The sequence below is a fragment of the Vanrija pseudolonga genome, chromosome 3 (assembly GCF_020906515.1).
Source record: "Vanrija pseudolonga chromosome 3, complete sequence".
Lineage (NCBI taxonomy): Eukaryota > Fungi > Basidiomycota > Tremellomycetes > Trichosporonales > Trichosporonaceae > Vanrija > Vanrija pseudolonga.
In genome coordinates, this window is record NC_085851.1 from 1,575,966 (window position 1) to 1,603,909 (window position 27,944).

Genomic DNA, 27,944 nt, shown 5'->3' on the forward strand with positions numbered 1-27,944 from the left:
CGGGTGCAATAATCCCGCGGGGTTAAACAGTGGCCGCGTCATGCGACAGGCAGGTGTATTTGGTGCGTGGAGGTCGACCACTTGACATTGCAACAACAACGACGCAACCATGCTCGCACCAGTAACGGCACTCTCGCTCCTGTCGATGGACCCGTCGCCCGCGGTACGCCGCTCGGCATCGGCGGCCGCGGGGACGCGACACGGCCTCGTCAACCTCACGCGCCTCGTCGGTTCGCTCGACAAGCAGCGCCTCGAGCAGCAGCGAGACGGGCTGGACGGCGTGACGTGGCTCGAGATCCAGAAGACGTGGGAGGTGGGTAGAATTATTGTGTATGCGCTGACCCGCCAGACGGTGCTCTATGCGCGGGCTCTGCTCGGCGCGCTCAAGGGCGGCAATGAGCAGTGCGTACAGTTGATGTTCGCCAGAGTTGAGCTGACGCGCCGCCAGGTCCTCGACCACCCTCTCATCGCTGAACTCACTCGAGGCGACGCTGTCAAAGGTTGAGACCCATGTCCAGGGCGCCGCGAAGGTATGCCCTCACTTTCCCTGCCACGCTGACGTCTAGCGCACGAGCGCCCCGGCACCGGCCACATCGCTGCCATACCTCGAGCTCCCGACGCAGCTGCGGCCCACTGGTCCGCCATCACCCGTCGCGCTGCTCGACGAGGCGGTGGCCACCACGCTGCCTGAGATCGAGGCCGACGCGCTCCCGCCCGCGCTGGCGTCGGCACCAGTGACGCCAGGCGTCGAGCTGCCGTCTTTGAGCTTCACTGCTCCCAAGGCACCTGCCCCTCCAGCACCGTCACCCTCCCTCAACCGCGCCGCGTCGTCCAAGTCGTTCAGCACGACGACCTACTTTGCCAAGCGGGAGAAGGAGGACCGGCAGGGCGGCGAGGCTGGCCTCCTGCCGCTCAAGACGCAGTCTACAGCCAATGACAAGGACCCGCTCGACTCAGAGGGCATGCGCAAGCGGCTGATGGGCGGCGCGAGCAACACGCTCGGCTCGGCACAGTTGCACGAGGAGCTGGGCGGGCAGCTCGTGGACGTGAGTCGGCTAAGTTTCGACGGATCGTGTAGCTGACCAAACAGATGTCGCACCGGCTCAAGCTCAACGCGGTCCACTTTGCCAACTCGCTGGAAGAAGAAAAGGCGCTACTCGAGTCGTCGCAGGACGTCCTGGAGCGCAACCTCGAGACGACGAAGGAGTCAAAGGGCACCCTGTCCAAGGTGTCGTCCAAGGGCCGCGGCACGACGTGCCTCACCATCGGCGTGGTGCTGCTTGTCATTGTACTGTTTGTGTGGACGTACCTGCTCATCAGGTTTACATAGGCGTGTGCATGCATGTGTGGGTGGTGGTTGAGCAGGTCACCGAGCATTCGTGGTGATTCCTTGACTTGTCGCCACCACCAACAATTTTGATCCCGCGATTCAATGAACCTCGACTGATAAACTCGAACTGATCTCCACCAGCAACTTCCAACAACAATCCACCACACGACAACCCACGCATCGACCAAAACAGGCTGCCCTTGGGCCTAAAATCGTAGCAGGAGACACGAGAACGACCGGATCGACGACAGAATGCAGAGCAAGCCAGAACAGGACAGGAACCAGGAGGCGACGGTGTACTTGGTGAGCTTGCCTCTCCGGGTTCTTAGCTGACGGCAGGGAAACCTCGACGAGCGGTGTACCGACGCATTGATATGGGAGCTGATGCTGTGAGTTGGGCATCCTTTTCTACCTGCTAACTCCCCAGGCAAGCCGGCCCAGTGTGTACGTACCTCCTCCCCTCGCCAGAGCGCAATGTTGACCACCCCCAGCCAACGTCTTCCTCCCCAAGGACCGCATCTCGATGGCGCACCAGGGCTTCGGGTTCTGCGAGTTCCTCGCGGAAGACGACGCAGAGTACGCCGTCAAGATCATGAACCAGATCAAGCTGTTCGGCAAGCCGATCCGCGTCAACAAGGCGAGCTACGACAAGAAGCAGCTCGATGTCGGCGCGAACCTGTTCATCGGCAACATTGATGCTGGGGTGGACGAGAATGCGCTGTATGATACGTTTAGCACATTCGGCGCGATCGCCGAGCACCCGAAGGTGGGTAGTTCAACAGCTCGACGAGTTCCGACGCCAGCTGACACCCCCCGCAGATCGCGCGCGACGCGTCCACTGGCGAATCAAAGGGCTACGGCTTCGTCTCGTTCCTCGAGTTCGAGGCCGCCGACATGGCCGTCGAGAACATGAACGGCCAGTTCCTCGGCGGAAAACAGGTGTCGGTGCAGTACGCGTTCAAGAAGGACGGCAAGGGCGAGCGGCACGGCACGCAGGCCGAGCGTCTGCTCGCGGCACAGGCAAAGAAGCAGAGCTTTGGCGGCTTCAGCCAGCCGGCGTACGTCCCGCCTGTAGCTGCCGCGCCGGTCGCCGCTGCGCCGCCTCCTCTGCCGGCAGGCTTCGCGGCTGCCAACGTTATCGGCGCGCCGCCCGCCCCTGGAGGGTACGCTGGATACCCCCCACAGCAGCAGCAGTACGGCGCCTACCCCCAGCAGCAGCAGTACGGACAGAACGGGTACGCGCCTCCCCCACCACCACAACAGTACGCTGCGGCCGGCGCGCCGCCCCCGCCGCCACCCATGCGCATGGGCTTCAACTAGTAGAGTGATGCAATGCGATGTCATATGAGGGGTGGTGGAGTATGAAAGTGAGAAACTACAAAAGTGGAGTGGGGCTATGGCTTGGCCAGGGTAACGGTGATCAGCGGCGCGGGCCACAGCTCAATCTCGTCGAGCACGACGTCGACCTCCTCGCCGAGCGCAAAGCCCCGGTGCCGCCCCTTCTGGTTGAGGGTGAGGGCGAGGCCGAGGGCCGGGACGCGGACCGGCGTCCTCGTCTGCGTTGCTGTGATGCCCGACGTGCCGACGACAACGGCCTTGAGCGGGCCAGCGACGTCGACGGCGTCGGCGCCATATGCGTACCCCGCTGGCCGGGGACCCGCGCTGCGCTGTGCAAGGAGCGCCGCGGTCCAGAAGGCGCTTGCGTGCCGGTCGGCATACTTGGCTCGCTGCTCGCCGCGCTTGGAGCGATCGGCCAGCGCAGTAACCTCGGCTTCGCCCAGGCCCCGCTCTCCAGCCAGGGCCGCCTTGATCTGCCAGTGGACTAGCAGGTCCTCGTATCGCCGCAGCGGGGACGTGGCGCGGACGTAACCCCAGTCGTTGTCGGTGAAACCCATGACCCAGTGCGGCCCTGGCGTAGTGCTGACCCCGCTGGCGCGGAAGACGAGGTTTGCGCGCGCAATGTCCAGCTCGCTGAGGAAACTCCCTTCCTCGCGCATTTCGAGGAGCTTGGCCAGCGTGTGCGACGCGGGGGTGTTGGACGTGTTGGATGGCGCAGCGGTCGTGCGGAATAAGACTGGGAGGTTACGGTCGGCGCAGAACTTTGCCGCGACGCGGTTGGCGAGGATCATGAGTTCTGCGACGGTGGTGCTCGCGGACACGTCGGTGAAGAGATTGGCGGTCGGCAAAGCGTAGGTGAACGCCACGTCGTCTGGCCGTGCGGGGTTGAACGTCTGCGGGGAGGCGGGGATAGAGGCGCGGTCGAAGAGGTTGGCTGCGGGTAGTGGCGCGTTGAGCAAGCTGATGTTTGGCGCGTTGCCGCCCCACGCGAGGCCGGCAGACGCAGTACGCCGGCGGCGCAGCACAACAGCTAGGTCGCGCAACGTGGCGAGGTTATCCAAGTCCTCGGCCGTGAGCTCGTCGTTTCGCCGTGTGGTCGGTGGCGCGTCGCGCCGGCCAAATGGATAACTCGACGGCTTCGCCTCATGGCCCAGTCGCGCGTCGACTTCCGCGTACGTCGTCACGACGGCAGACTTGAGCCAGCCTGCCGACGCCTTCGTGTCGAGCATGTTACCGTCCGCATCGACACGCGCCGAGAAGGTCATGCAGCCCTGGCCGTCGCCGCTGCCGAGGGACAGGCTGCCATCGCCCAGCTCGTGGGGAAGCAGCGGGGTTGTCCCCTCTGGGAGGTACAGCGACGTGGCCTGGAAGCTGGCGCGCACGGCGTCGGGGTGGGCCATGTCGAGGAACCGCGTCGGGTCGGCAACGTGCACATGGACCCAGAACGTCCCGTCGCCCACTCGCTCCAGCGCGATGCCGTCGTCGAGCTCGAGGGCCGTCGGGTCGTCAATGACATACACACGGTGCGTGACGTCCTCGCGGCGCCCATCGAGCGCGTCCACTGGCGCTGTGGCACTCGGAGCAGGCGCGACGTCGGCGCGCATGCCGCTCCTGTCGATCGCGCGCTCGACGCTCTCCGCGACCATGCTCGTCCGCAACGAGTCGGTGGGCGGCAGTACGCCGAGGTCGGCCAACAGGCCAGCGACGACACCCGAGTCGATGCGCTGGTTCGGCGCGATGCCAAACGCCTTGACGATGCCTGCGGCGATGGCGTGCACCGGCGAGGCTTGGGTCGCGCGGATCTCGTACAGGCTCAGCGTGAGCAGGTGAAGCAAGTCACGCTCCGCCTCGGTCCATTGTGGCGGGTTCTCTACCGGCCGTCCCTCACGCGCAGCAGCGACAAGCGGTACGCCCTTCTCCGCAAACTGCTGCAGCACCGCATCGTCCGTCTCGACCACATGCTGCCCGGCCTCGATGCGCCGGCGCGCGTTGCGCGACCGCACGAGAAACATGCCGGTCTCGAGCATCCCGCTGTCGTCCGCGAGGAAGAGGTCAGGCCGGCGCATGAGGATCACATGCGCGGCGTACGCGGGCAAAGTGTTGACTCGGACAGCAATGTACCGCTCCCCGCCGTCCGCGTTGAGGAGGTGCTCGGCCGCCTGCGCGGACGTGACCGAGCCCTGCCTCTCGCCGTCGGCGGGCGTGAACGCCTCCCAGAGGGCCTCGATCCCGCCGCCGCGGCCAGACTTGAGCGAGCCGCCGGTAAGCCGCGCCTCCATGCGCTCCGTCTCGCGCTGGACCTTGCGCAGGAGCGTGCCGACCTGCCGACGCGCGGCCAGCATCGACGCGGTGCGCTCAGCGCCGAGCAGCGCGTCGGCCCCGCCCGCGAGGCCGATGTCCTCGCCCTTCGCCCAGAGCGTGAGCAGCTCCGGCGCCCAGCACTCTGCGATCAGCGCTGAGGGAACAAGCGACGCCGGCATGGAGAACTGCACGTCGGTCCGGCTCACGGGCCAGATCTCGCCGCTCGGCCGGAGGAGGAGCAGACGGTCGCGCCCGCCCATGAGGATCGGGGCAAGTACCAGGCCGATGGAGGAGATGCCTGCGCTGCGATCGCGTTAGCTAGCCAGCTCGGTGCGATCTGCTACCCACCGCCTGATCTCGACCACGCGCCCCGGCTCGACGCCGGGCGCGGCTTCGCCTTCCGCGAGGGAAGCCGAGCCCACCACGTCGTCGGCGGAGAAGAAGAGCATGCGCTCGGCGGTCGCTCCGCCGTCGTCGTACGAGAACTTGACGGTTTTGCGGGGTGTTGTTGCTCCTGCTGCCGGGGCCTCAGCGCGGCGGGCCTTGGGCAGCTCGCTTGGCAGCGACGTCGAGGGGAGATCGTCGAGGTCGTCGGAGCTCGTTCGGCCGCCTTCCCCTCGTTGCCGCCTCAACATTGGGTGGGTGGTCGATATGGGCCGCCGGGGGACGAGGCGCGCCAGTCCCCTTGGGACTGGTATCCGTGGCCGCATGTCGGTGACGAGTATCGATTAGATATGGACTTGATCAGAAGTCCCAGGTCCGCGATCTGGAAATTCGAGGTTGAGTTCATCTCGGGTGGAGGTGGTAGCGTGGTATACGCGTGTTCAACGCGTGGTTGCCATGTGCCGCCTTTGCATGCCTATTAACGTATTAACCGTATTAACCACTCTCAGTACCGTACCCAAGTATAGCTCAGCCCTCAGCGGTCTGTCTCCGTCAAGTGAGACACCCAGCTAGGCAAGGCTTGACAAGTCACCGCAGGTACAGCAGTGGCGCTCACTGTCGTCGCACTCGGCTTCAGGATGTCGGACGTTGCAAGGTTGCATCCATCGGACGGGTGTGCCTGGAGACGACGTCCTGGGTCTTGTGTATACGGTGCAGTGGCAGGTCGTGCAGGCAGGTCGGGCCTAGGCACCACACTCAAACACGCCTCGTGAACCTGCTGAGCCTGAGAGCTACATGTCGCGGGGGTTAAGAGGTCGCGAGGGATGACCTGTTTCGCCGTGTCACAAGGGGCTGGGCGCGTCCTAATTGACGTGCAATGAAGTGTTTCGTGGATACAAATGCGGTGCAGTTTGTGGGAGCGACAACGACGACAAACTGGAAACGAGCTAGGGTGGCACCGTGCCACCTTGCTGCTCGTGCGTGCACTGGCCGCGCTCACATGAGGTTTATACATAATGTCTGATGGTGATGAATATGATACTGCACAAATATACACTGTCCGTCAAGGTCCCAGCGGGTGGTGAACGGAGTGACCTAGCGGCCAAGTTTTACAGGTGGATGTGATGTTGGTGGTGTCGTCGTGGGTTGGGTTGGTTGCGGCGTATCCCAGCCAGCCCCGCTGCTGCCTCGCTGCCTGCTTGCCGCTTTGCGGTCTCTCTACTTCGCATCTATGTTGTCGTTGAATCCGAGTCGTCTATGCCGAGCCACCTGTGGCTGTGGCTGGTCTGGTCTAGAGCACGAAGAGTGCGGAAGCTGCCAAGAGCGAGAGGCCGGAAAGTGCGCCAAACGCGGCGGCGCCCACTGCCGGCGCGGATGTCGCCCACGCAGCACTCTTGTGGCTGGCACCCGACGTCGCACCCGCCGCCGACTTGACCGCCCCCGAAATGGTGGGGTCCGTGTTGGTGACGTAGACGAGGGGAGCGAATTCTGTTGCGTTGGCCGCCGAGCCGTTTTGCTTCTGGATGGCGCAGAGAGTCAAGAAGGTCTGAGCGGCGTGTGAGTGGATGTGGTGGCTGCGGTGGTAGATTGATCGGAAACACTTACCGACAGATCCTTCTTGATCAGCGGAGGGGTTGTCGTGCACGACTGGCACACACTAGACGACTGCACCATCGTGTCGTTGCCCAGCGTGCCGTTGAAGCTGTTGCCACTGCAGATGCAGCCAAGGAACTGGTTCGAGTACTCGTAGCCCCGTGTATTGGCTGGTGTTTGTGTGAGCTTCTGTGTGCGTGTGTGGGCACGGTCGCGAGGCCCGCGTCCACGCGTCCAAAGTACGCTTCCTACTCACGCGTGTTGGTGTACACCTGGTAGCAGTACTTGACAACGTCAGACCAGTCGCCGCAGGCGGACTGGCACGGTGTCCCCTTGTTGCTGATAGCGAGGACGTTGGTGGCGGCGAGGAGAAAGCCGAGGAGGAAGGTGAGGGGGTGCATGGTGTTAGGAGGACAACTTGCAGTCGACGTGGTGGTTGTCGTTGCTGCGTGCCGCACGTAGTGGTGATGGGAACAAGTCTGCGAGCGCGAGGATAGTTGTCGTGCGCGTTTTTTCCAAGGTGAGGACGAGTCGAGGGAGACGAGGCCGAGGGGCGGAGCGGGTGGCTGATAAGGACGATGCGAGAACCGAGCGCGACCGACGCCTGTTGCTGCTGCCGATCTTGATCTATATACACACGCCAGCGACGTCGACCAGAAACGAGAAGGATATGTTCAAAAGAATACTCGTTGCTCGCATCATTGCGGGATAGGCGTCGTTCCCCGGTCTCAGGCAAAGCCATTGAGACGGGGTGCTGTTTCCAGGGGAGCGACGAGGCCGATACACCAGGATGCCAGGACCGGAATGCACCAAGCAGCCGGCGTACAGGCGTTGCGTTCGATCAGTTCATTGTCACGGCTGGCTGGGCGCAGAGGCGGGCACGCGCCCAGGCTGGGCAACGACCACGGCACGGCCACGTAGTGCTGCGACCTTGCCACTGCCGCTGTAGGCCAAGGGCTTGGCTCGTCGGCGAGCAGACAAGCAAGGTCTTTGAGCGCGCGCAAGCCGAAACCCAGTTCCTGATTGTCAAGGTGGCCAGCCTCCGGGCTTGCGCCGTCTTGTCGACTAGCCTCGAGGGTAGCTTTAGGCACGTCGACGGCTGTACGGCACGGGCGATGGGGAGCGAGCGGTGGGAGCGGCGGCGCAGTCGTTGTGCAGTTGTTGCTCTTGCCGCTTGTCGCTGCTGCTGCTGCGACAGGGCCGCCCATCGTGCTGGGTCACTACCCGTTGGCGTCCCGCCGTGCCAACTTTGATGGCCGTGGGACGTACATTGCGCCGGAGATCAAAGAGGCGTGCCGAAACCATTGACCCTGGGTGCTTCCCCTTTGGTCGCTATGCCGAGTGGGCGACGAGGGCAGCGGCAGGGTCGAGGAACAGGCGGGAGTGTTGATGGGCACCAGAGCCACGAGGGAGACGGCTGCTTGAAACGTGGTAGCTGGTAGCTGCCGCCGCATAGCTCGTCGTTGCCTGAGGGAGCGTCGAGGGAGGCGGGCATGCGGGCATGCAAAAGTTGCATGTTTCTCAGGCTTGTGCGGTACCGTACCAAGGCTTGGGAGGTCTTGGTGCATGCATGTAGGTGGCCGCTGCTGCTTTTGCTCCTCTGCCCTCCTCCTCCCCCCCCCCCCCCCGGCCCCCTTGCATCGGCGCTAGGATCTGGGTTGAGTTGGTGTCTCTGCCGGGTTGGCCCCTCCTCTCCCCCTGAGTCGGGTACCGTCAAAGTTAAGGCAATCTAGTTAGTTTTAATGGCCACGTCGAGGCTTTTCCTATTATTAAACATTACGATTAGGCAGCCGAGTCTATTAGGCCGAGTTGGCCATTTAGGCTACTGGCTCACGTGGCACGCCTATTTATACCTCCGCTCCTCCTCAGGAACCGACCACTTCCCTGCTAAAATGACGGGATGTTTTAAAATCGCCTCTGCCCGCGGTTTCTTTTATAGCCGTCCCCCATAGCGCACCAGCCCACCAGCCAGTGTGTGTCGTGCATGTCGTGGCCCAGGCCTGGCTCCTTTTGGTGGCGTTTTTGCCATTCACGCCCCTTTCTTTGAGCCAGTGTCTGCGCCGCCTGGCTGCTCGAAAATTCCATGTCGTCATCAGGGTTAGGGTTGAGCGCCATTGCGTCATAGGCCTCCCAGTCTGTGGGGTGATGGGTGACTCAAGAGTCGAGTGGCCGGGCGCGTCACCAGCAACGACTGCAACGTCAGATGCCTCAGGGACACAGACAGCCCCGCTGCGACCCAAAGGAAGACGACCTGCTCTCATTTTTTTTCTCTCGCAGCTCGCAGGCAGGCAGGCAGTTAACATGACCTGCTGCTGCCTTCGGCCAAGGAGATGATGGCGGCGGCGGCGCCGTCAACGGCGACTCGTGATGGTGGCGGACCTGGGGCAGCCGCACTTGGACCAAGCCGTAGGGACCAGAGATCTCCTGGCCAGACAGAGAGAGAGGCAGCCACCACTATCCTTGAGACTTGTGTGTGGCGAGGAAAATGGCTAGCATTTCCCTTGGAGCCACCTAGCCACCGAGGCAAGCGACACATTGGCACGCGCCGCGGCGGCTGATGATGCCCACGCCAATGCCCACGACCCACGACCGCGCAGAAACCCTTTACCCCCAAAGCGTCCACACCGGTGGCATTTGTCATTCCACACGACTTGCTAGCTATGGGCCGATGGAGCAGGGAACGGCCAAAGGCAGACGCAAGCACGTCGGCGAGTGTGTGTGCAGTGTAAGTGTGTGTGACTGACGAATGCGTCGAGGAGGGAGGGAGGGGGGCCGTTCGTCCTACAGGGGCCGGGAATGAATCAAGGTTGGGTTGTAGCCGCGGGGTGGTTGGAAAGTAGTAAGGGTTTTTTGACTGGGTCCCCCTTAACTACATAGGTATTTGAACATGGAGATGCCTAAATGGTTGATGGGCCGCTGGGCAAATAGGGGGCAAGCAATGAATCAAGTTGGGCAAGCACAGACATACGATATGCACACATTCATCAGCAAGCAAGTAGCAGCATCATCGAGTCCACCATCCACCACCACACACACTGTACACCACTGTACACCACCACCACCACTACCACCAACTCTGACTCATCCGTCTCGATCCTCGTCTTCCTCCACACTTCCACTCCAACATCATCATCATCATCATCATCATCATCATCGTCACAATACCCACGACTCTTTACCGTATCCCAATCATTGTAACTCGCATCGCCCGCCGCCGCCGCCGCCTCGCCACCCTTCCTGCTCATCACTACTACAATCTAGTCATCGACCACTGCGGCTCGCGCGCACGCGACTCGGGACACGGGCGACTATTACATTGCACACACACACACACACTGCACTCCACCCGTGCCCCTCCTCGACTCGCTCATACCGACGGCTAGGACTGTACCACCACCACCACCACCACCTTGCTCACATTTAGCTGTCAGCGCATTGGACTTTGCGCAACTGCGCCTTCCCCCTCCTAATAGTACAGCCTGTTCGCCCCCTTCGAACATGTCTTCACTCTAACCGGGCCCACTTTCCGATAACCTGTACCTTCACCAAACCCGTCTATCCCATTGACCTACGTCACGTCGCAGATCATGACAAGTACAATCGACGACGATCCAATGGGTAGCACATCTGCTCACTCCGCCTTTGCACTCGACGCTGTTACAAAAGGCTCCTCTCCACCCGGGTCGGATACCGCCTCTGCTCAGGCTTCAACATCATCGACGTCTGTAACATCACCGTCGGGTTCCGTCTCACCTACACCACGGCGACGAGGCTTGCCGCCTGGAACGCTCCCACACTTTCCATCAGCAACGGAGCCTCGCACCCCAATCCCTCCAATCTTATCACCATCTCCTACTAGCTCGCCAGTACCAGCGGACCGCTCATCCCCCTTTCCCTCGTCGACAACACCGCTCAAGCGCCAAAGACCGCCCGCAGGACTGTCCTTGTCTGAGGCACAGTCACCAGGCTTTGCACCTCAATCGCCCTGGGCCATGCTTGCGGCTACCTCGGGGGCACCAACGCCATCCCTCAACGGACCGGCAATGGGGCCTCGGAGCACGTCGAATCTCGGATATCCATTCGAGCAGCTCAACCTTGGTAACAGTTGGTCGGCAAATAACCTGAGCGAGCAGGCGGTACCGCCAGCGAAGAGCCCTGCCCCTCAAACACCGACGAGGTCCGCCACGGTTCCAAGTGGTCCCATTTGTGGGCCATCTTCGCTAGATGCTTTCAGCAATCGGATTGCAGGAGGTGCTCTGCCATCAGCGCGGAGTCCCCTGGCATTCTCGTCATCACTGGCAGAAAGGCGGGCGTCGCTTCCTCAGCTGGGAGGACCTTCCTTGCCACTGCAGTTTAGAGCCACGAACAGCAGCGTTCCTGCACCCTCAGTATCCAAGGTGCAGCCCCTCGCCAGTCAGGCCGTGTCCAAACTCATCGCCAAGAGCACAACTCTCGTCCTCGACCTACGACCACCGTCATCGTACCAGGCATCGCATTTACCCACAGCACACTCGCTTTCGATCCCCTCTACGCTACTCCGACGACCCGCATTCAGCCTCAGCAAAATCGGACAAATGCTGGCGACCCGGGCGTCCAGAGAGTGCTTCTGCGAGTGGCGTGGCATGTCTGACATCATTTTCGTCGACTCGGACAGCACTGTGGTACCGGATGGCAGTGTACTTCAGGGCCTCGCCGCCAAGTTTGATCGGGAAGGGTATACCGGACACCTTTGGTTTGTACGTGGCGGACATGCCGCCATTTTGTCGGATGGTGATATCGCGCTCGTCTCTGAAGATGATGCTGCTCTGGCCGACGACGCCGACTCTAGGCCGCACTCTGTCGGTTTCAACCACAGCGGAGACGTGCTCGATGTGGCCAAGCTGTCCAAGCTTGCCTTCCAGCGAGGTACGTTCCTCCTTTGTGGCGCACCACTGACATTCTAGGCTCGACAACGGGGAGCGCTCGACCGTCAAGAGGAACACATGGTACTTTTCCTGCAACAGCGGGGTCGACGGCCCGAGGTGACCCCTTCAACCTCCTTGCGCCTCCATCAGAAGCCTCGCATAGCCAGCGGGGTTCTACGCCCCGCAGCGCAGACTCGGGCCGAGTTCGACTGCAGCCAGCAAATCCATTCTTTGATAACATTCGTCAAAACCTGGAACTTGCTCACGGTGGGATTACCGAGCGAATCCCATTGGCATTGGCAGAGGACGTCCAGAAGCGGGCCAATGAGCTCCCAAAGTTCCTCCGGGACTTGGTCCTGCTGTCTGATTCTGAGAGCAGCGAGCTCCTTGCGAGGCAATTCTACGAAATCGAGCGCAGCGAGCAGCAACGCCTTCAATCAGTAATGGACATCTTGTCCCAGGACTGCACAACTGTGACCCAGCTTGGCAGCGAATCCGCAAACTCCGACCCCACCGTCATCTGCAACGAAAACGCTTCCCAGCCGTACTTTCCATTCTCCATTTCAGCTGGAGTGGAGCGCGGTACGAAGAATCGGTACAAGAATATCTGGCCATATGACTTTTCGCGCGTCCGCCTTGGCACCCCAGGTGATGACGATTCGGACTACATCAATGCGTCGTTTGTGCAGCCACCAGGCACTACGAGACGATACATTGCCACCCAAGGACCTCTGGATACGACGTACCGAGACTTTTGGACCCTTGTGTGGGAGCAGCATGTCCACGTCATCGTGATGTAAGTGTACCGATCGCCAGCCCTAGCACCGCACTGACTCATTTTCTTCCAGGCTCACCAAGCAATACGAAGCTGGCCTCCTCAAGTGCGGCAAGTATTGGGGAACTCAAAAGTATGGTGACCTCAACTTGCAAATGGTCTCGGAGACAGGTGGCGATGACAATGTCCAAGCGCCCACAGGGTTCAACTTTGAAGTGCCCCGACACGGTGCTGCAAACCCGACGAACCCGACGAGTGAGGTGTTACCGAACATTAAGCGCACATTCAAACTCTGGCACGATGGCCAGAAGGACCAGGCCCCGAGGACGATTACGCAAATCCAATGTGTGGAATGGCCCGACTGGGACGTTCCCGACTCGCCCGAAGTGTTGTTGCATCTCATGCGGGATGTTGACAAGGCCGTCTGCGAGCAGTCGTCTTTTGCCGACGCCACGGATCGGTGTGCCTACCCGCCGGTTCTTGTTCATTGCTCGGCCGGTGTCGGTCGAACGGGCAGCTACATTCTGGTCGACGCTGTGGCAGACGGTCTTCGCCGAGAGTACCGCAAGACACATCATTCTGTGTCATCGGAGGGTTCAGCGGCGCTGCAGAAGAAGACGCCTCCCTCGACTGCCGCCGACGGCAAGGCCGCGCAATTCTTGTCACCAGGCATCCTCGAAGGCAAGCCCGCAATGGTCCTCTCTCCGGCCGGCGGAGCAGCACCATTGACCGAAGCGATGGAAGTGGACGCAAAGGAGTCGGACCATCAGCACCACTCTCTCACGAAGCTGGCAGAGGCCCTTGTCGACGAACCGACAGACTTCAAGCTGCACCAGCCCCCCGCGATAGATGCGTGAGTAATATATATTCTGGTGCCCAGCTAACCCTTCCTGCAGTGCCCTAGCCGATCTGGATGCTCCACTGCCGGTAACGTCGAGCCATGTCCCGCACCAGGTGACACGGCCACTCGGCAACATGGCTGAGCCGATCATGGATGTTCTGCGTGCAATGCGCGTGCAGAGGATGAGTCTGGTGCAAAGCTTGCGCCAGTTCATTTTTGTCCACCGCGCTGTTATTGCGTTCTACCTCTGTATGCTGGACGAAGAGGCTCAACGATCATCTTCGTCAGATTCGTCGAACCTGGCTCATCGAAACCCGAGCACGGGGGCGACAAGCATTGCAAGCACCGACGACGACAGCCACGTCAAGCGCAAGCCCAGCGAGACGGAACTGCAAGCGTCCGGGGATCTTCATGGAGCTGGCTTGTTTTCCGTCGACAGTCTTCGCCTTGGCGAGGGAGCAGCCAATTTATCAAAGCGGCTCAGCTTCAAGAAACGACGCGCGACAAGCAACGGCTCGACAGGGGACGGTGCAGGCGTACCTGCCGTACCACGAGTTGTAACAGCGGGCAGAAGCGCCGGTTTCATGGCTCCGCCGTCGTGAGGCCTGCACTGGGAGACGAGTCGGAGGAGAGATGTCGAGGGCGGAACACAGACATCGATTGAAGCATTTGCATCGCTGTGTCGCATTACTACCATATCCTAGTAGAGAGTCATGCACATGTCATGGCTTGCAAGTTGCGACTGTGATTGGGCGGCGGTGTGCGAGGTCTGGCCGCCACCGCCACGACTGGGACGAGATGAGAGAGCCTCCACCGCCACATGTCGATGACGCACATTTGCTCCCGTCAAAGTGACTGGATTCTGAACTCGATCCACCACCCACTTCGACTTGTTATTGTTTGCAGTGTCTCTCCACTCTCCACCAGTCATGGCGGCGGCGACAACAAGCGGGACACGGCGCTTTGAGGCCATCTTCAAAAAGGTGCCTGGCACGCTGTCCGTCACGGCGACGCACATTGCATGGGTGCCGACAACGGCGGGCGCAATGGACCGGCAGAGTCAGGCTTTGAACCGAGTTATGGGTGCGTTATTGTTGCCGCTGCCGGCACCGACGCCGCTCACGCACACACCAGTTATGTCAGCGACCAAGATGGACTCACCGCGCGTGTCCCTCAAGCTCGTGTTCAAGGAGGACGTTCCCGTCGGTGGCCTGCTCTTCACCTTTACCTCTGCGAACAAGATTGCCGACCGGCAGGCGGTGCAGGACCTGCTCATCCCGTTCGTGTCGGCCAACCGAGCCGGCTCGTCGGGGTCGCCGGCCGTGTCCGTCCCCGCCTCGGTGGCCGCCACGCCCGCCGCGTCGACGCCGGGCACGCCGAGCTCGGTCGCAAAGGGCAAGCGCAAGGCGGACGCGCTCGACCCCGAGGCCAAGTCCCGCACGTACGACCTGCGCAAGAGCCTGCTGAAGAAGAACTCTACGCTGTCGCATCTGCACCGCCAGCTCGTGATCGGCAAGCTGATCTCGGAAGAGGAGTTCTGGGAGGGCCGCGAGGCCATCCTCCGCGCCGAGGAGCTCGCCGAGAGCCAGCGCCCCGGACGGCCGTCGCGCCTCCTCGACGACCGCTTCGTGTCTGCGCCCAAGGATCCCAAGAAGATACAGGGCGGTACAGGACGGGGCATCAAGAAGGTCGAGAGCGGACCAGTCACCTTCAACCTGACAAAGGAGCTCATCCGCGAGATCTTTGAAGAGTTCCCCGTGGTGCAGGACGCGTATGCCAAGCATGTCCCGCGGATATTGGACACCGAGTTCTGGGCGAGGTACTTTAGCTCAAGGCTGTGGGAGCAGCACCGTGCGTCGGAGCGCAAAACGGCCGCCGACGAGGGCACCCGGAAAAAGGACGACATCTTTGACTTGTACCTCGAGGACCCGGACTGGGGTGGGTTTGAGAGCGGCGGAACAGAGCTGACGGTGGCAGACCCGACACCGCGAAAGGAGCTGCCGGATGATGTGGATCGTTTCCTGGATCTCCAGGCGACGGAGGAGGACCACGGCGACGCGTCCACTGTGCGCGACGTCACGATGCAGGCTGGCCGCGAGCGGACGTCGCTGCCGCTCATCCGCCGCTTCAACGACCACTCGGAGAAGCTGCTGCGTGCGGGCAAGGGGACTGTGTCGACTAACGGGCTGCCCATGGTGGACAACACGGTGGGTACAAGACGCAGGTAACCCGCTGACAGCAACAGATTTATGATGAGATCGAGTACACCGACCTGATGGCGCCTGCTGCACCTGCGCAGATCGCCCTCGAGGTCGCTGATGCGGACAAGGAGGCAGAGAAGGACGCCTCGAACGGGATTTTGCTCGGCAAGACCGACGACCAGCTGCGCGACCTCGCAGACGCCGAAGTCGCGCGCGTGCAAAAGTGGGACGTCAACTTTGGCGAGGTCAGCCTGCCCAACCCGTCGCATGGCCCCACCACCGGTGGGCCGCCGCCGGAGGAGCTCAGGCCCCTGTACGACCAGTTCAACTTCCAGCGCGAGGCGCAGGCGCTGGCCATGAAGGTCGTGCGGGATATGCACTTGGCGAGCAACAAGGAGGAGGAGGTATATGGTGAGTTGAAGGCTCGATCACCTCAACTGACGCGCAGCCCCGATCCCCGCGCGCATTCTCGAGCAGATGCGCTCATGCCACATTGCAGCCACCGAGTTCCTTCGACAGTACTGGGCCGCCATTCTCCCTCCGCCGCCCGGCTCGCTCGGCGCCGCGGCAGGCGGCACGTCGCCCGCCGAGCGTGAGAAGCGTGCGCAAAAGATGATCAAATACCTCAAGGGCACCGAGGGCAAGGTCAACGCGATTGTCAATGTGGCCATGACGGAGCGGTTTGACCCCGAGCGCGTGCGCAGTGCAATGGCGCCGACGCTGGGCGCCGTGAATGTCGCGCTCGCGCGCGACGCCAAGCGCGTCAAATCGTAGGCGTAGGAAGCGGAGACGAGGTGTGGGTGGGCCGGCGTTTGTACTCCGTGGGGCAGTGTCCGGCGTTTGTGGCCCAGCTGGCGATCGCGCATTGTTCGCATGCAACAGTAATAGTTCAGGTGCCGGCGAAACTGATCCGAGTAGCGCGGAGAGCGCAGCGCCGAGCAGCAACGCCAACGCCGCGTCTATTCTCATCCTCGAGTCGGTCGCGTCGGGAACCGACCGGGCCAACCTGATGCAGCAAGGCCAGATCCAGGACAGGGGTGCAGGGATGTCCAGGACAGGGGGTAGGGATGGACGGGTAGCGCGTCGCGTCGTGGCGTCGTCGCGTTTAAATTCACTCATTCCTGAGACAGACAGCCACGGACGCGTTTGTCGACGACCCCTTGGATGAATCAAGGTTGGCTTCAAAGGCTGCAGGTACTCGCGCATGCACGTCCCGTCGCGTCGCGTCGGTCGGCCGGGGTGCGAAATCGCGTCGGGAGTGTGGGCATGAGTGGGCGAAAAGAGGCGGCGGTGGGGGGGGGGGGGGTCGGACGCGCCGGCTGGCCACCGCGCGCTTCTTCCCCCGCCCGTGCACAACCCACTGGTCTGGCTCAGCTCCTGGCGTAGCGTAGCGTAGCGTAGCGTAGCGTAGCGTACCACCGCACAGACGCTGCTCGTAGATGTACACCGCGGCGTACCGACGCCGACGTCGCGCACGCCGACGCCATCTGCACGCTCGGTCGCGCAACTCGTACCAAGCGCGACTTGCCCTCTTTAGCCTGCATCCGGCGCGGCGCGCGCTGCCAAGACGCGCCGAGACGCGCCCAGCCTACTGCGGATGTCATGTCATTTCGCTCGCTACCTCCGTCGCACCCAGCGCCACCTAGCACTCTCTAACCATGACATTGCATGTAACGAGCTCATCACGTCACTACGAAGAAGGTGTGTATACATGAAACGTGTATCGTCAAGCCGACTGCTGCGTATTAGGGGAGTAGAGGGCCGGGGCGTGGATTGTGTTTATCGCCAATTAATAAGAGGAGGTCCGACAGGCGTGGTCGTTGTCGAGAAATCCATTTAGAGGGCGAGGAAGGCGGCACCGGCGGCGACGGCGAGGCCGAGGAACGCTGAGGCGGGGGCGTAGCGGACACCGGCGGCCGAAGGCTTGGAGGCCGAGGGCGAGGCAGCGAGCGAAGAGGTGTGCGAGGCAACGCCGGAGGCAACGTTGGAGACAAGCGACGAGGCGCCCGAGGCGGCGGCGGCACCAGCCGAGGTGATGGCACCGACAGCGGCAGAGCCAGCCGAGGTGGCCGAGGCAGCGGCGCCCGAGGCACCAGACTCGGCGGCAGAGCCAGCGGCGGCGGCACCAGAGGCACCAGAGGCGGCAGCGCCCGAGGCACCAGAGGCAGCGGCGCCACCGGCGGACTCGGCACCAGAGGCAGCGCCAGCGGCACCAGAGGCACCAGAGGCGGCAGCGCCCGAGGCACCAGAGGCAGCGGCGCCACCAGCACCGGCAGCGCCCGAGGCACCAGAGGCAGCGGCGCCGCCGGCACCGGCAGCACCGTCCGAAGCGCCAGCAGCGCCAGCCGAGGTGGTCGAGGCGGCACCAGCAGCACCGCCGGCACCGGCACCGCCGGCACCACCAGCGGAGGTGGAAGCAGCAGCACCACCGGCGCCGGCGCCGGCACCGCCAGCGGAGGAGGAAGCGCCAGCAGCGCCACCGACACCGGCACCAGTGCCGTTGGAGCCGTCCGAGGCCGAGCAGCCGGCCTGGCGGAGGGCAGCCTCCCACTCAGCGCCCTAAGAGATGGTCAGCACGGGTCACAGAAGGGTGGTGGGGAGGTCCGCTTTGACAATCGGGACGGGCGCGGATCGGCGGCGAAAAGCCTCCGAGATGAGGTCATGATGAACGTGCCTCGCACCGTCTAGGCGACCGAATGTGCGACGGCGGCGGGTGTGCGTGCCGCGGGGGCACACAAGAGTGCAAGAGGAAGGATGAACTCACGTCGCAGGCGTTCCAGATACAGTCAGCCTTGGCGTGGCAGTCGGCGAGGCCGAAGCAGGCAGCGCCGCAACCGCCCTGGCGCTTCTCCTGTGATGGTGGTTAGCGTGTGGGGACGGGATGGGCCGTGGTAGTGGCGGCGGTGGGGGTACTCACAAGGGGGGTGGAGGCCGCGAGGGCGAGAGGGGCAGCAACAGCGAGGAGGAGACCGGCGCGCATTGTGTGTGATTTGTGTGGGTGGGTGGGTTGGGAGAAAGGAAGATGGGGAAATTTCAGTGGGCGGGTTATATGGGGGAGGCGCGTTGAGAGTGAAGAGAGCTCTGGCTGGCTGGCTGTGAGTCCAAGAAAGATGATTGCTGCCCAGAGAGGCAGGAGGAAGGTGAAGGGGAGGGAGAGGGGGGGATGATGCAACTGGCAGGAGGGGTTTAAGGGATTGGTGGGGGGGAAGGGGGGAAGGAGGGGAAGCAAGGCGACAAACGAGGACGACGAGGAATGCCTGGCTCGCTGGTTGGTTGGCTGGCTGGTTGGCCCGCCGCGCCCGCCGGCGCGATTGACCTCTGTCTAGGCGTGAAACGTCTCGGGCGAGTCTGGCAAGGGTCCGCTTGGCTTTTACTCTAGGACCTTTGATGATTCGGGGCGTTTACGAGGTAAAAGCGCCCGCCGCCCGCCGTCGTCGTTACGTCGGGACGCTGGTCGTCTCTCGCGTAGCAAACTAAGATTATTTCAGTCGCCATGGCCTGCCTGCCTGCTGGTCTGGAGCCAATGCCAGCGCCCATCTGTCCCTTGGGCCTGGTGCCGGTGACGATGGATGTTAAGCTCAGAACTGAGACTGCATGTTGCCGCTGGTGTGCCGACGCTTCCCCTCTTCCTCTCCTCCTGCTGCTTCTGCTGTTACAACCTTGCCGCGCTGCCGTTTCGCCCACGCCGTCACTGTGCACCACGTCGCTGCGCCGAGAGATTCTCGAGCCGTCCAGATGCACGCCGAGGCCACTCTGACACGGCGCAAGGGGACGTCGGCCTTACAGTGCACGCACGCACGCATGCAGGCCCGTGATCGCTGTGCCCAGCCTGCCTGCGTTCAAGCTTCGGTGCCGCCAAGGCGCCACGGCAGCAGAGGAGTCTAAATCCGTTTCGGCCACCCTGCGCCAGTCCCTACTGATGGTCTCCCCTGTCATTTATCCATCGGGCGCAGAAAGAAGTGTCAGCCAGCAGTAGCCCAGAGGGGGACATTCCACGCCCTGGTCAGGTTCCGGCGCAAAGTGGGCCGAGTGGGCAGAGAAGGTGGTGGCGGCGGTGGCGGCGCGACGCGTTTGGTGGTGGCGACGGCAACGGCAACGGCCGCTGTCCGCTTAGTTGCTTGCTTCTGGGTGTTCATCAAGGCGGTGTTGAAGCTCGCTTCGTCAGCGCCAGCGTCATCATCGTTGTCGTCGTCATGATCTGCGCTGATCGTTGGCCAAGCCCACGCAAGGACCGACCGCTTGCGAGTGCGTTGTTGCGTGGTCGATGCTCGTTGAGCGACTTTTTTTTCGCTGGCTGTCCTGTCCGTAGCTTCGTAGCCCGACATGAAACGCACGCACGTAGCGAATCTAGGCACGCGCGTCAGAGTAAGTACTCCGAGCGAGAGAGTGTCTAATTTCGTGCCAACCCAAGGCGTCACGCGGTTTTGGCCCTGCCCTGAGTTGCGCTCGATCGCCTAATTACCCAACCATGACTGTAGGCGACGATCAGGACTGCACAGGTTTCGTCCAAGTTACTTAGGTTGTATTCACCGCAGCAGCAACGTCAGAGTATTTTCTGCCCCTGCAACGGCCGAAATAGCCGCCCTCTGTGCCCTCTATCCTTCTAGCCTCTGTTCGTAATCCCGAATGAACCATTAGCTGTCACGGCGGAACCCAGCCAACGACAAATGTCTAACGGCACGGGACAGATCTGCCATCTCCGTGTCTAGTACCATGCTGTAAGGCGCCAGAGGCTGGAACCTTGCTAACCTTGGCAGCCCCCGTCGGCCCAATGGAACCCGTTTGCGTTTGTGGCGGAGAGACGAGACGAGGCTCAACTCTAATCCAAGACAACGACAACATGAGCTCAATACCCACGTAAACAAACCCTCTGAATTGGGGCGCGTGCATGCACGCAGTCTTGTAAACAAGCTATGAAACACGCACGACGCCTAGTCTACGACAACGACAACGACAACATACAAACAAACAGGCATGAATTTGGCTCGCTCGACGCACGACGCGTCTCGGCGGAATGGGGCCAAACTAGCCTCCTCCCACACAAAGCCGCAGAGATGTGTGCATGATGGGTACTGAATGCAGGATATATGAATAGCTCTAGTACAGTCGCGTCTCTAATACAGTCGCGTCCCCTACCCCCCATCCTCGTCCACCACCATGTCGTTGGCCCGCAGATGCGCCATGAACTCGCGCCACACCCGCGCACCGTCCTTGGGCAGAGACTCGGTCGCATACACGCCCGTGCGGGCCATGGCCAACGTCCGTGCCGACCCCAGGATGATCAAGCCCTGGGCACGTCAGCTACTAACCACACAACCTCAACCCACCCTCTTGGCTCGCGTCAGCCCGACATTGAGCCGCCGCCAGTCGGACAGGAAACCAATGTATCCCGCCGAGTTGGATCGCACAGTCGAGAAGACGATGACCTGCTTCTCGCGCCCTTCAAACCCGTCGACAGTCTTGACCTCGACGTCGGCGACTTGCATTGCGCGCTCGGCACCAAGCACTTGCTGGAACCCGTACTGTCTATTCGGGTCGACGTGGAGATACTCGGTAATCGTGCGGATTTGCGCAGCGTACGGCGCAATCACGCCGATATCCTCGCCCCGCAGATCAGGGTTCTTGTCCAGTAGGTCATACACGATATCACACACACGGCTTGCCTCGTGGTGATTCGCAATGCTCTGGTTCTCGGGCGACTCGGGAAAGTCGTGATTCAAAAAGGTCACGTTGAGGCGTTTGCCCTCGGGCGTCACCTGCAAAAAGTCCGTCGCGGGCGGCTCGAGTCCCGCGCGGACCTGCCCGTCACCGCCCACCGTCCCGTCCTTAAGCTGTCCATTATAGAACGTCTTGCTGGAGAAGGCCGAGATATCCGGGTGCATGCGGTACTGCGTGTCGAGCATGATGGACGGGATGTGGCGCTCGTGGATGAGGCGTTCGAACATGCTGGTGGCGAGTCCGCCGGCCTGCGCCTCCTCGCTCACAATGACGGGCGGGAGCTGCTTATGGTCGCCGATGATGGCCACTTGTGACGAGCCCTTCGTAAGCGGCACGAGCGAGAGAGGCTCTGTGGCCATGCTTGCCTCGTCGAGGAAGACAAACGGAAAGTCGATGTTGTCCAGCATGCGCGAAGTGGCAGACAGACATGTCGTGCACACGACGTCGGCATCGGCAAGCACCTCAAACTGCAGTCTCTTCTTGAGCCCAAAGATTTGCCCGTTGAGCTGGTTTACGCGCAGCTGATGCGCCTTGCGCACAGGGGCAGGCATGGCACCGTCGGCCATCTTGTCTCGCAGCAGTTTCTGCTCCTCCTTGGCCCGTTCGAGTGCGCGGAACGCGGGGTGCTCCTCCATCCTGCTCTCAAATGTGTAGTCTTGGAGATGAGCGGGCACGCGCGCCGCTGTGCCGAACCGCACCGGCTTGAGGCCGTGCGAACGCAGGCCGTCGAGCAGGTTGTCCACCGCGACGTTGGTGTGGGCACAAACTAGGATAGGGTGGGGGAGTTGCCAGTGCTGCTTGAGCAGCTTGATCGTTTCGACAATGACGCGGGTCTTGCCGGTTCCAGGGGGCTGGAGTCAGCGCGATTCTACAAGGCCCACTCACCCCCTGCACCAAGCTCAGCCGCTCGCTGAGCATCATGGCAATCGCCCGCGTCTGACTAGCGTTGAGCGGCACGACGGGATCGCCCTCAACGACCACCGGGTCCTGTCCCTCGGGGGTGCGGTATCGTCGTGTCCAGCTATCAATGAGCTTGTTACGGGAGATGACGCCGCGGGGCGCGGCCTCATCGGCATGCATCGTCGGGCTGAGCGTCGCGTCCACGTCCGAAGGCTTCATGTCAAGCGCGTCGTGCACCACCACTTCGTCGCCAGCCGGCGCGCCCATCGACGGCGGGGCGTAGTCGAGCTGGAATCTGCGCAGGAGGAGGTCCCGCAACGCGGTCCCCACGAGCACCTGCTGCTCCGAGTTTGACCGTCTGCGATTCTCATCGAGCACCTCGTCCTCGATCGCCCGCGGCCCGGCGACCTGGCCGCCGCTCCTGAATTGGCTCATGTCCTGTTGCACGGGGTCGAGGTTGAGCCGGTCAATCGCTTCCCGCTGGCGGCGGTACGCAAAGTCGCTGCACCCGATATCGATTCGCCACGTCCCGCGATCAAAGTCGTCTGGCAGCGAGGGGAAGACCACACGCACGTGCCCGCGCGTGGCGGAGAGCACGGCGCCGCGGAGCTTGGCCTCGGTGTCCTTGGCTCCCGGCTCGCATACAGCGTCGACGAGCGGGTCCGTCCGGCTCCACAGCACTGCCTGGCCAGCAGAGAACAGGTGCGGCGGGAGCGGCTTTGTCGCATCTGACCCGGCACGCGAGAAGGTGACAACCTTGCCCTCGACCTTGTACGAGGGCTTGAAGTCGGTGTTCGCGACGAGCTTGTCGAGCATGTATCCCTCTCGGCGGAGCTTGTCATCCGGCCACTCTTTCAACCTGGCTTCGAACTGGTGTTCCGCCTCGTTCTGCTCAGCTTGCAGCAGCGGCACAAAGCTGGCGTCAGCGGCGCCGTTGCACCCAACTCACTGCTCAGAGTATCGCCTCAGCTCGTCGAACAGGGGCTCAATCTCGGTCACCTTAGTCATGGGCGGTGTCACGCGTGTCCGAAACGCCTCGGGGAACCAGTATCTCCCCGCGGTGTGCTTCTGCCTGCTGAGCGCGCGTCCGCGCCAGTCGAACCGCGTCATCCCGTCCTCGGGCATGGCACCGAGCGGCAGCGGCGGGTGGTACGCCGCGACGATGTCGGCCTTTTTGCGTCGCCGGCGCTTGGGCACCGCGTCCGCCGCGTCAAACGTCACCGGCGACGGCGGGGCAGGGTGCTCGACCTCGAACGACGCGTCCTCGAGCGGCCGGTGCTCGGCCTCCTCGCGCACGGCGTCAAACTCGGCGTCGGGCGGCGAGAAGGCCTCCTCGATCGGCTGGACCGGCCGCGCAGGGAACAGCGACGCAAAGTCAAAGTCGGGCGGGATGTCGTCGAACGCCGGAGCCGGCATCGGCGCATGTGCTGCCGGTGCGGGCGAGCTCGCTGCCGGTCGCCATGCGGGAGTGGAGGAGTGGACACCGCGCCATTGGGGAAGGGGTATTGGTGAAGATCGCCATGCGGCGCTCGCGTCTCGCGCTGTTGTTGACAGCGCTCGTGCGAGCGCGATGGCGCGCGACCGCGACGGCGGCCCGCACCGCGCGGCTGGATTGATTCGTATTGAGCGAATCACGGTGGGCAGTGATACTATCTGCGCATGGGGATGTGGATGGGGTGTGTGTGGATGTGGTTTGTTGTTGTGTTGTGGAAGTGTAGAGTCACGGCCTAGTTTACGCGTCTGTCGGCATCGAGTGGGTGAGTAGACCGCGGCTTGGATGGCGTTTGATTTTGACAGGGGTCCTGAGTGGCAAAAATATCAAGAGGCTTGTGGCTGACCCCATGTCCTCCTCCTCGTCCTCACACACGCACACTCGGGCACTCTGTGTGCTCGTACCGATGAGAGATGATGAGATGCCATGCGCAATTGCTATGGGGTAATGATACAAACTGTGTCTATGCAACCGCCTCAGTCTCTGTGCTTCAAGACTCGACCTCGGCTCTCCTCAATTGCCCGTATTTCCTTCCTTCCCTCGTCGCTGTTCTCCCAGTCCATCTCTCGCCGCAGCCACCCATACAGGTTCTTGTGCACTAGCATGAGCACGAGCACTGCAGGCAGGTACCACAGGCTGACGAAGAAGACACGTTTGGCCGTCGTCTCATTGGTGCGCTTGTAAAACTCCCACGCGGACTTGAGGAAGACGGCGTTGGGCAGCGCAGAGGTGAGGGCAAACGACCAGTCCACCGATCCACTCAGAGGGGCAAGGACGGCGCAGATCGGTACCAGAAGCGCCGTGTGCCGCAATGACACGAGGGCGTTGAGACGCGGCGAGAGCACGGAAAGCATCGGGTAGCCGGACACGGCGTAGAACGGCCGAATCATGTGCGAGAGGGCGTTGAAGTGGGGGAATTGCCACGAGAACAGCAGGATGGCGAGCATCCAGGCGGTGAGCGGGTTGGGAAGGTCGATAGGCAGGTCGGAGAAGGGCCAGTGGAGGAGGAGCGGCTGCTCAGCCGTGGGCCAGAGGGAGCCACCGGTGGCCGTCCAGCCCATGAGCGGGGTGATGGCACCGACAACGGCACCAATCCACGTGTTGGAAACGCTGAAGCGCTTCATCGGCGTGTAGACGCCGGCGTAGAGGATCAGGTTGCCAATGCCGAGGAGAGCCGTCGTGGGGTTGCAGCCAAACCAGAGGATCGCGCCGCCAGCGACAGTGCAGACGGTCGCGAACATCGCGGCATGGAAAGGCGTCACGAGACGGGCGACGAGCGGACGGACACGGGTACGGGGCGTCTGCGCGTCAATCGGAGCCTCGAGGATCTGGTTGATTGTGTTGGCCGCGGCCGAAGTAAGGAACGTGCCGATTGTGAGGTTGAGCAGCACAGGAAGGGAGAGGGGCAGGGGCGAGAGGGCGAATCCGGTCGTAGCGGTCAGCGTCATGAGGACGGAAAGGTTGCGCTTCGACAGCTTGGAGTAGACGCCGATCAAGCGACGGGCAGTGAAAGGTGGCACGGGCTTGTATGCCGAGAGAGGAGCCTCGGGGGCGGCCGGCACGCCGGCACCGAGGTCAGCCAGGGGAGTTGCCGGAGCAGACGCCGCCTGCCAGACGGTGCTGTAGTCCTTCGCAGGGGGGAGGGCCTTGATCACGTCCTTGGCCGCCTCGGCGACCGGGGGCTCGGGAACAGGGGGCTGGGACGAGTAGGAGCGGCGGGCGGCGGCACGGGTGTGGGCGTGACGGCGCTGGCCGTTGGCGAAAGGCGAAGCGGCGACGGCAGCAGGGGTGTTGACGGTGATGGCTGGCTGGGACGACGGCTCCTCCGGAGGAGTGACGGGCTCAACAGGTCCCTCATCCTCAGCAGGGTCGCCAATCGCGGCCAATTGTCCCTGAACCATCTTTCTGAAGCGGCCGTGAGGACGCGAGATGAGGTCGGGGTACGATCCATCCTCCATAACCCGACCGCCCTCAAGGTAAACGACGCGGTCAGCCGACGCGATAGACGAGAGACGGTGGGCAATGAGAATGACAGTGATGTCCGTGTCGTTGAAAAGCGTGTCGAGCGCAGCGTTGACGGCGCGCTCAGACTCCGAGTCGAGAGCCGACGTCGCCTCGTCCATCATCAGCACTGACGGGTGGCCGACGAGCGCACGCGCAATGGCGATACGCTGGCGCTGGCCGCCCGACAGACTTGCCTTGGTGATGACCGTGTCGTAGCCCTCGGGCAGGCGCTCGATGAAGTCACAGTGGGCAATGTTGGCCGCGCGGATGACCTCACCGCGCGTGGCGTCGGGGTGGCCGTACTTGATGTTGTCCTCGATGGTACCGCCGAAGAGCACAGGGTCCTGAGGCACGTAGCCGATGCGGCCACGCCACGACTCGGGCTCAAAGTCGCGAATGTCCTTGGAGCCGAAGCGGACCTGGCCCGACGTGGGGTCGTAGAAGCGGAGAAGAAGCAGCTGGATTGAGCTCTTGCCGCTACCACTTCCGCCGACGAGAGCCACCTGCTCGCCCTGGTCAATGCGGAGGTTGACGCCGTCGAGGACCTTGACATCGGGGCGCGAGGGGTACGCAAACGCAACGTCGCGGAGCTCAATAGCACCAGCGTCCTTCTTGGTGACAGGGGCACCAATAGAAAGGGGAACGGGCGAGTCCAGAGCGTGAAGAGAGATGATGCGCTGGGAAGCACCAACACCACGCATAAGACCAGTAAAGAACGACGCGAGAGCTACCGTCAGCGCCGGCCAAAGACCCCCGACTCACTGTTCAAACTCCACTCGATCCAGTTGACATAAATGAGCGAGGTGGTCATGTCGCCGACGGTAATTTCGCCGCGCTGCACCAGAATACCGCCGTAGATAAGAAGACCGATCATGGCAAGGTCACCGGCGACTTCGTTTGCACCCTGGAAGATACCGTTCGCGTACGTCTCCTTCTTCTGGAGACCAAACACGGTGTTGACCTTTTGAGCGAAGCGAGCACGCTCCAGAGGCTGCATGTTGGACGCTGTGACTGTCCTGTGCGCGGAGAGACGCTCCTCGGCGGTTTTGCTCATGTTACCGAGCGCCTCCTGCGTCTTGAGGGACAGCTGGCGAATGTAGCGACCATAAAAGTACGAGCCGATCGAAATAGGAGGGAAGAGCAGGAGCATGACACCACAGAGCTTGGGCGAGATGAGGTACATGGCTCCGACTCCGACTGCCGTGCCAAGAACCGCCTTGAGACCCTCGCCGAGGTTTTCGCTCAAACTCTGGCCGACGATAGACGAGTCCTGGCCCAAGCGCGACAAGGCATCACCGACGCCCGTGCTTTCAATGTGTGATGGCGGGAGGGCGAGATACTGCTTGTATGTCTTGTTCCTGATCTGAGCGACAGTCTTCTGACCAGCGAGACGAAGCGCGATGCTGCGGGCCGAGTTGGCCAGTGCGCCGAACAGCAGGAAGGCAGCAAGGGCCAGAGCGGCCTGTTCGAGAGGCATGCCGAACAACAGAGTCTCCTTGGATCCGGGGGCGAAGAAATCGATGATACGACCGATGATGTAAGGGACGGACAGACTGACGCCGGTAGACACGACAAGCATGCCGACGCCAAACGTCAGCAGCTTCCACTGCGGCTTGGCGAGCGAGATGAGCTTGCCGACCGATGCCGTGTCTGCCGACTTTTCAGGCTTGGTCGCGACGCTGGTCGAGGCAGGTGTCGTGGCCGGGGTGGGCGTCGCCGTCGTGGTCGGGGTGGACGTCGCCTTCTCTTCCGGCTTGGCGGCCTCAGTCGATTCGAAGCGGCGTCCGAGGCGGACCACTGCCGCATCGCGGATGCTGAGCGTTGGGCGAGTAGCGGCAGCCGACGAGAACGCCCTCAACAGCTGGCCATGGCCATGGGCATGTATCCGTCCAGCGCTCAGCACCGGTGGCAGAGACGAGTAGCCGAGACCAGCAGCATACCTGAAACCGATGTGGGCCTGGCGCGCCGTCTGCTGCCCCAGCTTTTGCTGCCAGGCGAGCAGGGCCACGCCTCTTGCGGCCATGGCTCGGCGAGTAAGGAGGGTGATCAGGTGCGGGGAGCGGCGGCGGCGGTCGGGGCAGCTGCCGATGAGTTTGCGGCGCGTTTGTCGGAGGTAGTGAGCGACGCGAGTGAGATGGTGATGATTCCCATCAAGATGGAGGG

The 27,944-nt window shown here is 62.4% G+C and overlaps 7 protein-coding genes across 8 annotated transcripts; 3 read left to right on the plus strand and 4 right to left on the minus strand.

Moving 5' to 3' along the window:
- Window positions 1-102: 102 nt before the first annotated feature.
- LOC62_03G004181 (uncharacterized protein) lies at window positions 103-1,351 on the plus strand. Its single transcript, XM_062770704.1, has 5 exons — window positions 103-313; window positions 350-402; window positions 449-530; window positions 567-1,046; window positions 1,091-1,351. Exons 1-5 carry the CDS (start codon window positions 110-112, stop codon window positions 1,328-1,330), a joined length of 1,059 nt encoding a protein of 352 aa, XP_062626688.1. The 5' UTR covers window positions 103-109; the 3' UTR covers window positions 1,331-1,351.
- Window positions 1,352-1,484: 133 nt separating this feature from the next.
- On the plus strand, window positions 1,485-2,660 carry SF3B4 (Splicing factor 3B subunit 4). The gene is made up of 5 exons (XM_062770705.1): window positions 1,485-1,633; window positions 1,670-1,719; window positions 1,758-1,774; window positions 1,822-2,096; window positions 2,150-2,660. The coding sequence occupies exons 1-5, from the start codon at window positions 1,583-1,585 to the stop codon at window positions 2,648-2,650; spliced, it is 894 nt and encodes a 297-aa protein (XP_062626689.1). The 5' UTR covers window positions 1,485-1,582; the 3' UTR covers window positions 2,651-2,660.
- A 64-nt stretch (window positions 2,661-2,724) lies between these two features.
- On the minus strand, window positions 2,725-5,604 carry cyt-4 (Mitochondrial protein cyt-4; the record flags this gene model as incomplete). Its single annotated transcript, XM_062770706.1, has 2 exons — window positions 2,725-5,272; window positions 5,318-5,604. 2 exons carry the CDS (start codon window positions 5,602-5,604, stop codon window positions 2,725-2,727), a joined length of 2,835 nt encoding a protein of 944 aa, XP_062626690.1.
- A 756-nt stretch (window positions 5,605-6,360) lies between these two features.
- Window positions 6,361-7,584, minus strand: LOC62_03G004184 (uncharacterized protein). Its single transcript, XM_062770707.1, has 3 exons — window positions 7,203-7,584; window positions 6,959-7,116; window positions 6,361-6,899 (listed from the first exon to the last, which is right to left on the minus strand). Exons 1-3 carry the CDS (start codon window positions 7,345-7,347, stop codon window positions 6,645-6,647), a joined length of 558 nt encoding a protein of 185 aa, XP_062626691.1. The 5' UTR covers window positions 7,348-7,584; the 3' UTR covers window positions 6,361-6,644.
- Window positions 7,585-10,077: 2,493 nt separating this feature from the next.
- On the plus strand, window positions 10,078-16,513 carry Ptprb_1 (Receptor-type tyrosine-protein phosphatase beta). 2 transcript variants are annotated; one of them, XM_062770708.1, is made up of 10 exons: window positions 10,078-10,482; window positions 10,531-11,851; window positions 11,890-12,646; window positions 12,699-13,478; window positions 13,522-13,715; window positions 14,373-14,549; window positions 14,601-15,404; window positions 15,444-15,673; window positions 15,712-16,078; window positions 16,116-16,513. In XM_062770708.1, the coding sequence occupies exons 2-10, from the start codon at window positions 10,534-10,536 to the stop codon at window positions 16,439-16,441; spliced, it is 4,953 nt and encodes a 1,650-aa protein (XP_062626692.1). In that variant the 5' UTR covers window positions 10,078-10,482; window positions 10,531-10,533; the 3' UTR covers window positions 16,442-16,513. The 2 variants fall into 2 exon arrangements, with proteins under 2 accessions (XP_062626692.1, XP_062626693.1); XM_062770709.1 differs by having other exon boundaries at window positions 10,078-11,851.
- Window positions 16,514-17,503: 990 nt separating this feature from the next.
- LOC62_03G004186 (uncharacterized protein) lies at window positions 17,504-18,647 on the minus strand (the record flags this gene model as incomplete). Its single annotated transcript, XM_062770710.1, has 2 exons — window positions 17,504-18,226; window positions 18,585-18,647. The coding sequence occupies 2 exons, from the start codon at window positions 18,645-18,647 to the stop codon at window positions 17,504-17,506; spliced, it is 786 nt and encodes a 261-aa protein (XP_062626694.1).
- Window positions 18,648-20,777: 2,130 nt separating this feature from the next.
- On the minus strand, window positions 20,778-27,909 carry mdl1 (ATP-dependent permease MDL1, mitochondrial). The gene is made up of 6 exons (XM_062770711.1): window positions 26,544-27,909; window positions 24,280-26,508; window positions 23,235-23,733; window positions 22,271-23,201; window positions 20,995-22,236; window positions 20,778-20,955 (listed from the first exon to the last, which is right to left on the minus strand). Exons 1-6 carry the CDS (start codon window positions 27,802-27,804, stop codon window positions 20,800-20,802), a joined length of 6,318 nt encoding a protein of 2,105 aa, XP_062626695.1. The 5' UTR covers window positions 27,805-27,909; the 3' UTR covers window positions 20,778-20,799.
- Window positions 27,910-27,944: the final 35 nt, after the last annotated feature.